This window comes from Garra rufa, chromosome 3 (assembly GCF_049309525.1).
Source record: "Garra rufa chromosome 3, GarRuf1.0, whole genome shotgun sequence".
Taxonomy (NCBI): Eukaryota; Metazoa; Chordata; class Actinopteri; order Cypriniformes; family Cyprinidae; genus Garra; species Garra rufa.
Window position 1 is genome coordinate 6106091 of NC_133363.1, and position 17570 is coordinate 6123660.

General features: G+C 34.5%; 1 protein-coding gene across 4 annotated transcripts in view; it reads right to left on the bottom strand.

The window, feature by feature from the left end:
* Window positions 1-5121: 5121 nt before the first annotated feature.
* sec24d (SEC24 homolog D, COPII coat complex component) overlaps window positions 5122-17570 on the bottom strand; it is a 34633-nt gene continuing 22184 nt past the window's right edge. For 2 of the 4 annotated variants that reach the window (XM_073835619.1, XM_073835617.1), the window contains exons 16-22: window positions 15466-15611; window positions 15219-15357; window positions 13506-13624; window positions 12395-12574; window positions 11331-11522; window positions 8416-8505; window positions 5122-6407 (exon numbers count right to left, since the gene is read on the bottom strand). In XM_073835619.1, the coding sequence (XP_073691720.1) occupies window positions 6267-6407; window positions 8416-8505; window positions 11331-11522; window positions 12395-12574; window positions 13506-13624; window positions 15219-15357; window positions 15466-15611 (1007 nt within the window). In that variant the 3' untranslated portion in view covers window positions 5122-6266. Of the gene's footprint in view, window positions 6408-8415; window positions 8509-11330; window positions 11523-12394; window positions 12575-13505; window positions 13625-15218; window positions 15358-15465; window positions 15612-17570 lie in introns of all 4 variants that reach the window. The other 2 variants (XM_073835618.1, XM_073835616.1) reach the window with 1 other exon arrangement.

Genomic DNA, 17570 nt, shown 5'->3' on the forward strand with positions numbered 1-17570 from the left:
TCTGTTGGTGAGCAAGTTCTCCTTTAGGTTACTAATGTGTCACATCTGACAGTAAAAATTCTACACATGACACAACTTCATAGTGTGTTTGTTTCCGTTTTTAAGCACAATCAGTAATAAATCATAACTACTTTCTTTCAACAAGTACAAACCTGTGACTCTGCAACCTTTCAATTTCTACAGAATCATTCCAGAATGTTCTTAACTACAACGGCAGGTCCAGACAAAACAGATGGAAAGTCAAAAAAAGTTGAAGAAGTTATATGTTTTCTAAAATATATTTAAAATAGATCTTTACAGTTTCGTTTTTTATTTGTTCAAAATCATTTGCCAACTAGATCAAGATGCTATATTATAGATTTGGAAGCTACAGGTAGCAAATCAAAGCACACATGTTGTATTTGTCTTAGGAAACACTGTTACAAAGTAATGCTGCTTATATGTGTCTTAATTATAAAGTCCTTGTGAAACGACGTCACAATATGTTTACATGTTTCCAACACTGTATCACTGTTCTCAAAGCATCTTACTGTGTGGGTTTATTTATTGAGCTAACTAACTAACTAACTAAGCACATCAGGCTGTCTTTAGCCATACAGTATTTGTTTTCATTCAGAGGTTTTGACCATCAGTATTTCTGTATGTTCTGCAAAAGAGCTCTGTTCATGTCAAAGAAATGTCTTTCAAAGCATCGCTTAAAGGGATAGTTCACATAAAAACTAATGTTGAACATAAAAGAAGATATTTTTAAAAGTGTTGAACGTTGTTTTGTTTTCTTGTATAAATATCTAAGAATCAGGATGTATTTACTTGACAAGATTTATATGATGAAAAAAAATCCAAATTTTGTTCGTTTTGCTTAAAACAAGCAAAAATACCTGCCTGTGGGGTATGAAAAATAATCTTAAATCAAATGCTAAACAAGATTATTTTTCTTGCCCCAGTGGCAGGTATTTTTGCTTGTTTTAAGCAAAAATGAACAAAATTTGGCTCATTTTTTTCAGAAAACAAGACATAATATCTTGTCATTTTATTTGTCCAATAACCTGATTCAAGAAATTTTAGATATTTATACTAGAAAACAAGACAAAAATACTAAGGAAGACATTTTTTTTTTTTTTTTTTTGCAGTAATAGTATTTTTTTCTACTGTATACTATGAAAGTCAAAGTCCACTGTTTGGCTACCAACAGATGCCATCTTTTTTATTTGTGTGTGAACTATCCCTTTAAATCTCTGTTTTATAGTGTCTAGTGTTGATTTCAGGATGTTCAGATTTATTACCCCACAGAATATTTGTTCATGTGAATTAAGAAGCTATTTAGCATTAAATATCACTGTATGTGACCCTGGACCACAAAACCTCATAAGGGTTAATTTTTCTAAATTGAGATTTATATATCATATGAAAGTTGAATAATGAAGAATACATACGCTTTCCATTGATATATGATTTGTTAGGATAAGACAATATTTGCCTGAGATACAACTATTTAGATATCTGGAAAGGTGCAAATAAATCTAAATATTTAGAAAATCACATTTAAAGTGGTCTAAATGAAGTTCTTAGACATGCATGTTACTAATTAAAAATTAAGTTTTGATATATTTATGAAAAGAAATGTGCAAAGAATCTCTCTGTATATCCCAATGGTTTTTGCATTAAAGAAAAATGTATTATTTTGACCCATTGGCTATTGCTGCAAATATACCTGTGCTACTTAAGACTGGTTTTGTGGTCCAGGGTCACATATATAATATTTTGTAACTGTGCAAATCACAATATTAAAAAAAAAAAAAAGTCAAACGTGTAGTTCATCAAGAGTATAATGCTCTCTACAATGTCGCCACCTAGTGGATTTAAGTTGCAGCACAATGTGGCTGACAACTGGAGAATTCATTTCACACAATAACACACCATTAAAATGAACTGTCAATATTTAGATGTCCTGTATTGTTCCAGTTTTCTGTCTTTAGAATCACATGGGCTCGTTTGCAACAAGCTACATTACAATCATACCTCACACAAATCTTAGATGAATCCCTGTGTGAAAATGTTTCCTTCATGCATTTCAGTTCAAGTCGTGAGCAGCAGTTTCCACATCTGCAACTATTCCCAAAGCTCGACATGTGAGCTTTGGAAGTCTTAAAAACCTGTAGACCAGAGAACAAGAGAGATATTCAAGTTTTATAACTGTGTATAAACATATAGGCCGGTCCACACATCAGATTGAATAGAATACATTGATTTGTATTTCAAATGTGTGTGTGTGTGTGTGTGTGTGTGTGTGTGTGTAGATATTTCATAAATTATAAACGAGCATTTTGTTGCATCTTCCCACTGTTCTTGCTTATTTATTCAGATTATGCAAATAATGTTTATCATCATGTGTTCTGAATCATACTGTCTAATACGAACACTTGATTGTCTGTCAGTTTCCTTTTATTTGTTTGCAACCTGCATGCCTGATTCACATGAGCTTATCCAGGAGAAGAGTGCATGAGCTTTTCCCTACTCTAGAAATCAGTGCCTTTCTTTGTTAACGCTCATCCCAGACAACCTGTAACGTTACTTTCTGTCTGATTTGATTGTAATTGAGTTACAGTTTCCTTTTTAGACCATTTCTGAAAACAATGCTATATCATTCAAGCCTTGATTGCTGTATTTGAGGTTTCCCATTGACGTTCTGACGATGCAACATTTCTTGCGAGCGTGAGAGCCTGACATCTGCATGTGTAGAAAGTGAAGATGGGCCTTTTAAGTGATGGATAGAGCTGACTGGAGCAGATCTAGCGCTCTGTGTGTCTATCCCATGCTTCTCTGTGGAACTAGACGAGTGCATTTTGTAACATGGAGTCAATAAAACGCTCAGAATGTATGTTTCACGACTGGTTCATTGTGTATCAGATCATTGGTCATTAAAAAGCACAACAGTCACGTACACACTCTGTTAAGTTTCGAAAGTGAATATCATATTTAAATACATGATAGACCTTACAGAAGTTCACTTCCAGAACAAAAATGTACAGATACTCACCCCTTTCTTTCATCAGTCGTAAAGAAATTATGATTTTTGAGGAAAACGTTTCAGAATTAATCTCCATATAGTGGACTTCTATGGTGCCCCGAGTTTGAACTTCCAATATGTAGTTTAAATGCAGCTTCTAATGATCACAAATGCATTTGTACTTGATGCCAGCCAAGGAAGAAAGGTGTTATCTAGCGAAACGATTGGTTATTTTTATTTTTTATTATTACAATTTTACCTCAAATGCTCATCTTGTCTTTTTTAAAAGTTAGGGTATATGGCAAGCTGTTTTAGCCTAAAATATACTGCGTTACTCGTAATTGTTTTTTTACCAGTAACAATTCAGTTAGACTTAGAGAAATCTATAATTAAATCTTTACTAGTAACAATGCCAATTAGAGAGCTCTACAAATGAATTTTTACTAGTCATATGTCTCCATTGACTTCCATTCATTTTTAATTACAGAGCTCTACAATTGAATTGGTACTAGTAAGAATTTCCATGAGAGCTCTACAGTTGAATTAGTACTACTGTAGTAACAATTACAATTAGAGAGCTCTAATTTTATTAGAGAGCTCTTTAATTGTAATTGTTACTAGTATGAATTCTGTTGTAGAGCTCTGTAATTAAAACTGAATGGAAGTCAATGGAGACATTTAACTAGTAAAAATTCATTTGTAGAGCTCTCTAATTGAAATTGTAACTAATAAAATTGATGTATAGAGCTCTCTAATTGAATTTTTCCTAGTAAAAATGCAATTACGGCAAGTAACGCATAGTATTTTTTTTTTTGTATTTTAGGCTAAAACAGTTTGCCATATAGGGTATGTCGAAAAACTCAACTTCCAAAATCATTTTAAAATCATCCTACATCACTACAGATGTACCGACCCAATGTTTGCAAAGTGAACATGCAAAGAAGATCACACCCTTAACAAAAAGGTAAAACTGTGATGTAGGACGATTTTCAAGTTGAGGAAGAAAATGAGATGGGAGTTTGCAACATACCCTAACTGTTTTGACCCGGAACTAAGGCAGAGCAAGAAAAGATGAGCTTTTGAGTTTAAAAAGTATATCAATTGTAATAAAAAAGGATTGTTTCACTAGATAAGACCTTCTTTCTCGACTGGGATCGTTTACCAACGCATTTGGGATCATTTGAGGCCACCATACAAGTCCACTATATGGAGAAAAATCCACAGAAACATATTTTTACATTTTGAAAGTATAAGTGACTCTGGACCACAAAACCAGTAGTAAGTAGCACAGATATATTTGTAGCAATAACCAAAATACATTGTATGGTCAAAATGATCGATTTTTCTTTTATGCCAAAAATAATAAGAATAAACAATCACAACACGTATTGTTTTTCGGAATGCAAAAAGCAAACCCGGTTTTAATCAAGCCATTAGTGTCAGCTCGGGAAGAAAGCTATTGTAATAATTAAAATTTTGTGAAAAATAGTGCGTTTTTTTGAACCACCAAGCATGAGAGCATGTTCTAGTGCATCCCCAAACAAAATAAAGACTTTGTAAAAGAACATGACCCCTTTAAATTTCACATGGTCTGCTTAAAAACTTTTGGCCCTGTTGGCCTTCCATTTTGTAAGTTTATTACTGTCAAAATAAAAATGAAAACTCAAATGCCTAAAATGATCAAACTCTCAAAACAGCTGCTCAAATGATAAAGCAAATGCTCAAATGATCAAATAATAAACCAAACTTTTAAAATGGTTTTCTCAAATGAGAAATCAAATGTGATTTCATTTTCTTATTTGAGGAAGCATTAACTGTATCAAAAATCATTTGAATTGTATATTTAATTTTCATTATCAACAGAGTATAAATATATTGTTAGGAATAAACTTCATAGTCCATACTGATGCACATTTAATACGTCACTGACAACTAGTTGCTCTGGTCAGTTTAGTACACAGTGTGTAGAATTTGTGATTGTCACTACCTGAGTTTTTCACTTGATGACTGCGGTTGTCACTTCTGGAAATTACTGAAATGTGTGAAGAGAACAGGATTAAGCACTGAAAACTGAATTGAGTTCAGAAAAATAGACACAAAACAAACACACTTACTAGGTTAACAGGGACTACACCTTTATTCAAAAACAGCTGTATAAAGGCTTTTATATTGAAATGTACATGACAGACTGCCTTCAGCTTCCAGAAATGAATCCTTTCAGTCTTCAATACGAAGAACCACATGCGTGTCGGTTCCAAAGCACTAATGAACCGGTACAAAGGCTAGATGCATGTGACCTGAGGAATAGTTGCTTACGAGTCCTTAAAATCCATTTCAAACTGTAAGAAAATATACAGTATTGGTCCAGAGATGTACCGTTTAAAGTCAGAAAAAAATAAGGCAGATTTAGTATCATAATTGCTCATGTTATAAAACATAACAGATAGGAAATGTTTCAAGAGCAAACTGTATGAAGTTAAGAATAACAAATAATGACTGACATTAACTTAAAATAAAAGGGACGTTTCACTGTTAAAACATTTTTAATTTTGGTTTAAGAAAGATATGTTTTCTGGAATATCTAGTGTTCATCTTATGGAAGTCACTGGCATGATGTTGAAAAGCATTGCTGTCCCTTTATTGGAAACATACAAGCAAAATGTAAACATAATGCGCAAAATAACATTAAGTAAAAAAAACTGAGACAAAGATGTTACTTTAAAAAAAATGGGATAGCAGACATAGCAATTGCATCGCAAGATCATTTTTGTGCATGACTATATTTCAGTTTCGTGTGTTTTCATCCCTGAAGTCATAAAAAGAAAAAAATGAGCAAGTTTCCTCTATATAACCACTCACAAACCAGTCTATTAATTTAATAGACACTGCGCAGGTTTTTCATCTGAAAACACTGTTTTCCACTCAAATCCAGACACTTATGAGCCCATTTCGCTGCATTAAGGATTCAAAGAAATGTTTCCCTTTGGTAAATGTAATCTAGGGGACTGATTTAAGATATTCATTGAGACGATCTCTCAATATAATGGCTCCTCAGAACAGGGAGATGTGGTGCAGTTGAAGGTGTTCAATCTAAACACCCACTGACCAGCATCCCTCCTGTCGAACGCTGAGGAATAAAGCAGAAAGTACACACTCAACTGCAGAAAGAGAGTTTGGTCGTATATTATAGGCAGCTATAAGAGGTTACATGAGAAGAGGGCTGTGCGCTGTAACACACTTAAATGTGTGTGTGAATGAGTTAAGTAAGTAGCTGCCTGATCTCACGGTGGACGTAGCACAGGAAGTCCATGTAGGAAGCGCCTCCGTGAAGACCCTTATCCTCGACCAGGTGCTGACGGAACAACGTCTCCGATCGGTCCTTCTGCTTCACTATCAGCAGCTGAAAGAGTACAGAGAATATGAGCATTAAGGCAATTGGTAAGAAAAAAGTTTGGGATCAAATAAGATTTTTTTTTTTTTTTTTTAATCTCTTATGCCCAAGGCTGTATTATTTGACCAAAATACATTAAAACTAGGGATGCGCCGAATGTTCTGAACTTGCAATCGGAAATAGCAAAAAAAAAAAGTGAAAAGCCCGAATAAATTATACCGAACAATGACATGATCAAATAGAGGCCTGCACTAATGCAGCAAACCTGTTGGCAGTGTGGAAGCATTTAAAACTGTCAGAGATAGACGCAAAAATCATTACAAGCAGCAACAGCACAAGACTTTTTAGTATCACATCGCACGTCTTCCATGAGAAGAGAAAGGGCTGGTTGTTGCTGGTTACTGTATGATGACTGAAATCACCAAATGGCCTTAAACCATTAGTAAATAAACTACAGAATGTTATGTTGTCTAATACGCACACAAATCGTATTTATTTTCAGTGCTGAAAGAGCTTGTTAGACAGGGTTCAAACTCCAAAGCGCGAGGAAAATCTGCGTAATGAGAATCATTCATAAATCTGCTGCTGTCAGCAAAAAGTAGTACTGAGGTCTTCCAGCAGGTTTCCACCAAAATAAAAGTCAAGATTAATAAATGTTAGCATTGTAATTTCACACCGTAAAATGAAACAAAACAAAAAATAATAATGTTACAATAATAATGATAACAATCATTACAACAGCTCTATTAAAGCATTTATTATAACATTTTCCTTTGCTCAGCAAGGCTGCATTTATTTGTACATTAAAAAACACATGCCTGATTCAAAAATTCTTAAAAATGACCAAAGAATATTATTTTACTAACTTATTATTTTAAGTTAAATTGTGCTTTGTTTGTAGGCTATAATGTCCACTAGAATGTTAAACCTGTTCAGTGTTAAGTAAATATTTTTAAATTGTTGTTTTGTAATTGATTTTTTTTTTTTTTTTTTTTGAAAACCAAGACAAAACTGTAAAAAGTACATTTTGGCTATTTAATTTATGCAATGGTGAAAAAATTGGCAAAATGCATTGGGGGGGGGGGGAATAATCGGCCTTCGGCCCAGTGTTTAATTTTGTTCGGCTTCGGCCAAGATTTATCATTTTGGTGCATCCCAATTTAAGGGTTCAAAATGATGAATTATGTATTAGAGTTAAGCATGAACATACTAGTAATTAATGACTAAAGGATTAGTTGACTTACACAACAAAGAAGTACAGATAATTTACTCGTAAATTATGTTTATTGAGGAAAACATTTCAGGATTTCTCTCCATATAGTGGACTTCTATGTTGTCTGTGAGCTTCCCAAATGCCGTTTCAATGCAGCTTCAAAGGGCTCTAAACGATCCCAGCCAAGAAAGAAGGGTCTTATCTAGTGAAACAATCAGTTATTTAAAAAAAATAAAAAGACTATTTATATACTATACTGATTTTGAAGTTGGAGGAGAAAATGAGATTTTTGACATACCCTAACTGTCTTGAACCGGAGTGCACAGAGTACGCATGCGCATTGCAGAGCTAGACAAGACAAGCATTTGTGGTTAAAAAGTGTATAAAATGTAATTTTTTTTAGAAAATGACAGATCGTTTTGCTTCCTCAGCTGGGATAGTTTTAAAACCCTTTGAAGCTGCATTTAAACTACATTTAAAACTCAAGGGAACCATAGAACTATATAGAGATAATTCCTGAAAGGTTTTCCTCAAAAAACTATTTCTTTACGACTGAAGAAAGAAAGACATGAACATCTTGGATGACAACGGGGTGAGTACATTATCTGTACATTTTTGTTCCGGAAGTGAACCAATCCATATTAGCTGCTATTTAAAATTTCTGAAACATCTGAAGGATCCACATTCATGCACCTCACAAGCACTGACACACAAACACATTACCACCATTAGTAACTATTCAAGCCTCCTTATAACAAACAAAAGACAGAGATACAGAGAGAAGATGGTGGGAGTGAGCTGTACCTTCATGGATGAGGCCCTCTGCTGTGAAATGCTGGAGATGATTGAATGGATTTTCTTGGAATGAGCATTATCCAGCACAGGTAATGACGTCTGCTGAAAAAGACAATTATAACACTATAGTTATCACCGCAGCTCTGACGTTATTCACACAATGAGATAAAAAGGTTTCTTGATTAAAGCAACACAAAAGTGAAATCAATAGTGCAGAGAGGAATAATAACATCCTTTAAAGCCAAACCTGGAGCAGATATAATTGAATTTCAATCCAGGTACTTTACAAATGCTAGTTAAAAGAATGACCTTCTTATCTATTCAGATTTTTTCACCTTCATGTTGTTTCAAACTTCTGCATATAATATAACATTTATTTTATACATTTTGTAATTTTTTATTTTATTTTAGATAAAGCAGTTGGCAGTGTTATCTCAGTGATATAAATAAGATTATGACATTATTAAAAGGTCTGAAAGAATGTTTTCTGCATTGCAGTGTTATTTTATTTTATTTTGTATTTTACTTTGTATTTATTTTATTTTATTTCAGATTAAACAGTTGCCAGCGTTATCTCAGTAAGGGTCTAAATATAAGATTATGAAGTTATTAAAAGCTCTGAAAAAATGTTTTCTGCATTGCAATGTTGTTATTTCATATTTTACTTTATTGTATTTTACTTTGTATTTTAAATTTTATTTATTTTTAATTTCATTTCATTTTATTTAGTATTTTAGATTAAACTGTTGCCAGTGTTATCACACTGAAGGTCTAAAAATAATGATTATGATTAAGTTATTAAAAGGTCTTTAAAAAGGCTTTCTGATTTGCAGTGTTGTTATTTTATTTTATTTTGTATTTACTTTGGAATTTTTTTATTTTATTTTATTTTAAACTGTTGTCAGTGTTATCCCAGTGAAAATGTATACTGACGGATGTAAACCGTGTTAGAATTTATCTCGTTTTTCAGATGTAAATCTTTATAAAACACCATTTGGATCCCAGAAAATCTGGGACTAAAAATCGAAATAAAATTATAAAAAAATATATTTATATTTATCTAAATAAACCTTTAGATATAGAAAAGTTTTAGGATTTTGAAAGAAATTAAAGAAGAAAATATTATGATGTAAAACTGATTTTTTAAAAACACAAAATTCTATTTCTTAGTCACTAATCAAATAAGCACATTTGAAATCATATAAAACTTTTTACTACGGGTCAGACGTTCTTGATGCCAATAAAGGCCAAAATGTTTTTTTAGATCATATATGCTGCAAAACATTAGCCTGGGTGTCCCCATGCTGCCTTGCGCGCAGCACGATTTTATTCACGCTGCTAGGCAGCCTGGAAACCATGGACCAAATTTTCACCTCAGATAGGGAACCAATCACAGAACGGGGAGGGAGCAGCAAGACGATGACGCCTTCTATGCGACTCACCGAAGCAGTTTGTTTATAACTATGGATCCAGCATGGCAGCAGACGCAAAGTTATCTTTCGATGCAGCATTAGACAGTGTTCTAAGTAGTTTAGAACTAGGGGTGGGCATAGATTAATTTTTTTAATCTAGATTAATCTAGATTAAATCTTGGAATTAATCTAGATTAATCTAGATTAAAATGGCTAATTTGAATTCTGCTGAAGGCATTCAGAATATGTGTGCTACCCAAATAATGACTAAAAGTAAGTCTTCGAGAACGGGCCAGGTGGAGCATTAGATCAGGCGCTCATCTCCTGTTTCCAAAATGCATCACAAACTGCTTGACAATTGCATTTACAACATAATTACCTATACAAACTTGTGTAACCAAGTACTTCTGCGCAAAAGGCTGCACGACGTGCACGTGCTGCACAGACGCGCACCGGCATGGATATCTGCGTGCATAGTCTTGGGTTAAACTGCGTTGCTTTTAGAAGCGTCAATTCAGTTGTTGCATATAGTTTAATGTCTTTATTTCGGGATTATCAAAGTAAATTATAACTCACGTGCCCCAGTAAAAAGGGTCTAGCAACGCACCTGCCCTGAAGCGGCTTCATAGCTGCATTCATGTTTGCACGTCTCATTTGATGTGGTAATTTCACAGAAGTTGAAGACTCGTTCTCGCCCCCTACAGTGCAATTCGACTAGGTATACGTCATCTGCGCTAAAATATCAAGGTGAAAGTCATCATATCTTGCGTAGTTTAGACCCAGCTCCCAACCCAACTTTGAGAATAGATTAACGGCGATATTTTTTTTATCGCCCGATAAGAGTCTCACGTTAACGCAGCACGTTAACGCCGATAACGGCCCACCACTATTTAGAACGCAAGTTTATTTTGAAAAAAGAGCAACTTTTGGCGTTCGCTCTACATACATCATCCGGTATAATTGAAACGATTGGCTATGGGCTACGCACAGGCGCATTTGATAGACATTCGTATCGCCCAATAAACGGCTCTAGGCATTCGTAAACCACGCCTCAAATAGGAGAAAATGAACACGTGGTTCCCAGACCACGAATCATGACATTGTCATGACGTGGTTTGGCGTTAGCCAGGCTAGCAAAACATGATCGTCAGATTCTACACAAACCTGTAGATTTCATGCAGCTTGAGTACAAAGACTAATTTTGAAAATACATGTTAATTTAAGTCCAATTTATCATTCAAATTATGATTTCATTTGTGGTAAAAAAATTTACAAGAACATGGAAAAATTTGAAAATAAGCAAATCAAAAGAATTTGTAAAGAAGTTGTAAATAAAACAAGACAATACTACTTCAGTCTTTCTTATTAAATTTCAAGTGAGTTACTTGTTTCTTTGTAACCAATTTACTGGCAATTTCTGAGTGAAAACTGTTTCTACAACCATTTTTATTTCAGTGAATGTCATATTAACTGTGTACTAATAAAAATGTAACTTTGAAAGCAGTGGCATACCACTTCTGAGGACAGGTGGCCGAGAGAGGGCACGTTAAAGAGGTTCTGGATGAGGTCAGGCGGGCAGGCCTGTCCCAGCCAGAGGAACATCAAGAGCCCATTTTCCAGCAGGAACATGCCAGACTCATTGAGCCGCTCCTCAGAGCAGCGCACTGGAGCTGGGATCGCCTCGCTGGACACATCCATAGTGTGCTGAGAGAGTAAAAACATGATAAAAATGCATAAACTCCAGAGTAGGGGTGGGACGATACAGGTAACTCACGATTCAATTCCGTGGCGATATGTGGCCCACGATAGTGATAATAACACGATTCACGATATCTACGATATTCAATATATTGGAAGAAATTTCATCAACGATATATCACGATATATGTGACTGAAAAAGAAAAAAATACCCATAATAAGGAAATCTTATGCATTTATTAATGCCAACATTTCCAACATTGTGCAAAGAAATATGCATTTAGATAATAACTCACTGCCTCCTGGTCTTAAATGTAAACACTGTGCAGCTAGACAGATAAAAGTGCATGAACATTAAAAAACAACATGAACATTAATTAATATGTGTAAACCACGATACTGGAACGTCAGTAGTAAGTTACTGTAAAAGTGCTTTATGTTAACGAGGTGCATTTGCAGATTCGTAGTGTCTCCACACTTTAGAGTGGAAACTAGCGGGTGGGTCTTTGATTTGATTTGATTTTCATTATTTTCCACCATTCTTCTCGCTTCTCTTTTTTCTGCGCTTCTTCTCTGTTGTTGTTAGATAACTTGTGTTCTTCACTGGCCGCTGCTTCCGCCACTTCACCCCTATTTACCCAAACAGCGCCCCCCGCAAACAGAATGGTAGATACTGGGTGTGACAGTGACACTGACAACGGGTAAATTAATCATTTTGTGTTGTAATAAAATATCGATATTGGCCGTTAGTGTATCGATTATTTATTGCGACAGAGAGCACAACAATAAATTGCACTATCGATTTTTTTTCCCACCCCTACTCCAGAGCTCAGGGTTTGATGTTAATGAAATATACATGTTGTGTTTGTGTAACTGACCAGCGGGATGAGGCGTGGGTAGAGCAGGACCTGGGTTTCCTCCACTCCCATTGAATTAACAAGGAATCTGTGGAAGGCCCTGTCATCTGTGGAGAGCTCAGTGCTGCCGACTAGAGATGGAGTCTTCAACAGACTGTTCATGTAGACGGGAAACACCTTCATCGCATCGGGCAGGATTAGCTGTAGGGTAAATCATTGAAGAAGAGCCATCAGTTTACACAAATCAAATGCATTAATATGAAAGGATATTCCGCAATGATTTTTTACCGGCTTTTTACCCATATTTTTGACTTTGCATTGTGTTGTGTTTTAGGGATAAAGTAAATCTTAAAATGTAACAGAAAAGGTACTGGTAATTGACATTTTATTAATGAGTAAAGAAAAATTTACAAAAAACATAAACGAGACAAGATGGAGAAAAAAGGTCTAAAATGAAATAAAATTAATATTAAATTAAAATGAAAAACAGAAACGTTGACTAAAATGAAATAGGCTGAAGTTAAAGTACCAAAATTATTAAAATTAAAACTGTAATAAAAATAAAGCCAAGTATGCTAATTACTAATAAGCTAATAATAATATATAATAATAATAATAAGCTAATAACAAATTAAAATGACAAAAGCACATAAACTAGAATTAAAATGAAAAATCTCCAGTTTCCACAGTCTAAAGTAGAAAAAATACATTGCATGGGTCAAAATGGTAGATTTTTGCTTTTATGCCAAAAATCAGTAGGATATTAAGTAAAGGTCATGTTCCATGAAGATATTTCCTACCGTAAATATCTCAAAACTTTTGTTTAGTAATATGCATTGCTAAGAACATCATTTAAACAACTTTAAAGGCAATTTTCTCAATAGTTGGATTTTTTTGCACCCTCAAATTCAAGATTTTAAAATAGTTGTTGTATCTCTTCCAAATAGTGTCATATCCTAACAAATCATGTACCAACAGAAAGCTTATTTATTCAGCTTTTTGATTATACATGCTTATAAATTTTTAAAAAATGTACCCTTATGACTGGTTTTGGGGTCCAGGGTCACATATATACAATACTAAAACGACAGTGCTACATTGTATGGATATGAACATGAAGTGTGAAACTGACCTGGCTGGCTGCTGAGGGACTGGCACAGTTCTTCCTGTAGCAGGCCAGCATGTGAGCCGTCTGGTTAACCAGGATTTCCCTCACTACCTTCAGTGGCTGGTTGAGCATGGCCCGATATGCTGCATGATAAAAGCATCCACCACAATCAATGACTGTCAACCATGAGCTTACGATAATATTTGGTAAATGTAATACAGTTTGAAAAACCTGCACTGAGAATAAAACAAATCTGATAAAACTATCTACGTCTATAAACGTCTGTTTATTGCCATCTTATGATGAATCGCTTGCTGTTTTCCTCAACTGTAAGTTGCTTTGGATGAGTGTCTGCTAGAAGAATAAATGTGACCCTTAATTAGCAATATTTGTAGCAATAGCTAAAAATACATTGTAAGGGTCAAAATGATAGATTTTTTTTATGGCAAAAATCATTAGGATATTAAGTAAAGATGTTCCATGAAGATATTTTGTAAATGGACTACCATAAATATATATCAAAACTTTATTTTTAATTAACAATAAGCATTGCTAACAACTTCATTTGGACTTTAAAGGCGATTTTCTCAATATTTTGATTTTTTGCACCCTCAGATTTTCAAGTAGTTGTATCTCAGCCAAATATTGTCCTATCTTAACAAACCATAAATCAGCTTTCAGATGATGTATAAATCTCTTATGACTGGTTTTATGGTCCAGAGCCACAAATGTAAAAATAAAAATCTGTATAAATATGAAAAAGTGCCTGTGAAGAATTTTCAGCGAGGAAAAAAAAAAAGAAAAAGAAAAATACTTTCAGAAACCATGAATTTGTTTCATATAATTAAAATATGAATGAATATGAATACGAATTTGTCTAAAAAAAAAGGTAATAAATGTACAAAAATGACTGAAGAAAATTGTTTCTGCATCACAGTATTGTAATTGTTAATTAAAACAAAGGTAAAATAAAATAAAATATGAATATTTTATGAAAAACATAAACTTACATTTAAAATTTAATAAAATGAAAATATTAAAACTGAACTGAATAATAACTGAATCAATACAATTTCTAAAAACTTAAACTGAGAAAAAAACAACAAAGCTAACTCAAAAGAAATTAAAATAAGCACATAACTTGAAAAGACTGGAAAAACCTGTACTGAGTATGCTTTGTTTCACTTTAAAACCAGTTTAAAAAAAGAAACAAATTAACAGATAGTGTCATATCAAAAACAGATTCACAGATTTAGTGTGAACGAGGGAACAAGGGTTACATATGTTTCTCAAATTAGGTTTTTTTTTCATTCATTTTCTGGTTTTTAAAGGTTTTATTAAATTTTATTAATCTAAAGCATCTTTTTTTTTCTTCAAATTAAACGGAACTTTTATTTTAACGGGTTGCTGTGAAGACCTTTCAGTTTCTGTTTGTATATGATATGAGGATATTTTTTCTCAAAGGAAATGACAAAATGCTTATAAAATGACTCTCAGAGTGTTTGTGGAGATGTTTATGTGTTCATGTGCTCTAAAAAACACAGCGGGCACCACACTCACTTCAGTATGTTTGCAGTAAATGAAACCACATGTACACTCTTAAAAATAAAAGCGCTTAAATGGTTCTTCAAGTTCTCATAATAATTTTTTAAATCAGCATTATGTTTTAACTTGAAGTAAATCTGTAACACCTGCATGACTTTCATTTACATTCTTAAGGGTTGGGAAAGTAGTCACCTGATTTGGCGAAGAAGTTGATGAGGGCATCTGTCTCACAGCTTTTGTAGAGTTCAGACAGCTGTGAGCTGCAGTTTAGACTGAGGTTGTGAATTCGCAGCCTCCTCTGTCCACCGATGGTGGTGTAGAGCAGAGCACACTGGGAAACCAGAGGAAACAAAAAGCTCAATAAGGATTTAAATGCCCTTGAGTTTTGTATTTTTTTTTGTGATCGTCTTAGAGCTCAGTGTCATTAGTGAAGACTGACCTGCATCACAGCTCCAGACTCCTCGCTGAGTGAGTCGTCATGTTTAAACTCCACCGTAACGGCTTTGTCACAGTCCACTGCTGCCATTTCCACATCTGTAGTGTTGTTCATGTATATGGCACCAAAGAAATCTGTCGCCCTGAAGCCTTAAATGACAAGGATCACACAGATGTTAGGAAAAACATTTGCCCTACAAACATAGCTATTCAAACATGTAGGATTGGTAAGTTTTCTTAATGTTTTTGAAACACTAGACATTTACAGTACCCCCGGCTTCCCAGACAAGGCTTAAGCCTAGTCCCAGACTTAAATGTAAATCTGAGCTGTTTCAACTAAAAAAAGAACTTTTGATCTTAAAATACATCCTACATAATCCTGGCTTAGTCTAAGCCCTGTCTGTGAAACCATGCCTTAGTTTATCAAACAGTCGCTCAGTAAAAACAGACATTTTCAGACAAATCCAGAAACAAAACAAAACAAATCCAGAAACTTGTTTTTCTTTTGTACACTAATTTTGGAGTTCTTGATTCCAAAAAAAATAGTGCTACACTGCAAAAAATGCTTTTCTTACTTGGATTTTTTGTCTTGTTTCCAGTCAAAATATCCAAAAATTCTTAAATCAAGAAGAATTTTCTAGGTGAGTAAAAACTATTGTCTTGTTTTCAGAAAAAAAACAAGCAAAATAATCTGCCAGTGGTGTAAGAAAAATAATCTTGTGTTCTGTTTGAAATTACAGGGCACGAAATTGCGACCGTTTTGGTCGCATATGCTCCCAAAATTTAATCTGCGCGACCTCAAATTATATTTGGGAGCATTTGTGCGAGTGCGAGAAATTGTTGTGGTGCGCCTTGGTTTCATTTCTTTACAAAACTTTCGCTAGCCTAACTACTGCACAGACTGCTGTGAGCTGATACAGTGACAGGTTCGCTGTTCTCTCCAACATTACATAACCATTTGAACTTTATCTTTACATTTGTACATTTAATGCAGATTTGAGACATTAGCCGTCAATCACTCCCTGTCACTGAGCTCCGCTGAACCGTTTTTTCTCTCAACCAACCTCTGTTCCAGATTTGCGCAAACTGCATTGCAATTAAGGGTGTGTGATACGACGATTTTTACTGTGGAAAATTAAAAGGTCTTCACAATCTGCTTTTGAAGAAATATACTATATTTCGTGCCAGTGTTGTTTTTGACAACCATCTTAGATTTAGTCTTAGTCTTAGTCTTTTGGACTAAAATGCTTCTTAGTTTTAGTCAAATTTTAGTCACTTCTATATGTGATAGTTTTAGTCCAATTTTAGTCGACGAAAAGTCAAAAAGGTTTTAGTCTAGTTTTAGTCAAAAAAAGGGAAAAAAGTAGTCTTTTAACAAATTAATGTAGGTCAGTAAGTATTTTGCTGGTGGGTAGTGTCACTTATAAGTTCTGAAAATAGCAGATCTATAGTTCAACACAATGTGAGCTTCCGGATCGACTATTTTCACCAATAATTACAATAATGAAGGAATGTTTTAGAACATAAAAGACAAACAAGGATGGAATGCTAAAACGGCTTGCCATACTAGTATAGCAAAGAGTATGTAATGCTAAAACGGCTTGCCATAGCATCAGATACTTTTTAAGTTTTAATTGGCATGCACAATAAGCGGAAATGTCATGCATTTTAAACGTCTGACGGACCACCCACTAACATTTTCGTCTATTCTCGTCTCGTCAACGAAAACTCACACACGTCTCGTCATGTTTTAGTCATCAACGAGCCATTTTTATCTCGTCATCGTCTCGTTATCGTCATGAAAAAAAAGTGGCGTCAACGAAATGATTTCGTCATCGTCATCGTTGACGAAAACAACACTGTTTCGTGCTAGAGCGCACATTCTGTCGGATAAAATTCTGGTGCCTCAGTCTCAATATAGGCTACTGTACAACGCGGCATACATTCACATCAGATGATAACTCACGCAGGGGCGTAATTTTCACCGGGAACACGCTTTCAAAATCCCGTTGGTGTCCTCCCACTTTCAAAAGGTTTTGTTAAAGTAATCTCTGGTATTGCAGAATGCAAGCTCAGCACCGCAGAGTTTCGCTTGATCGCTAAAACCAA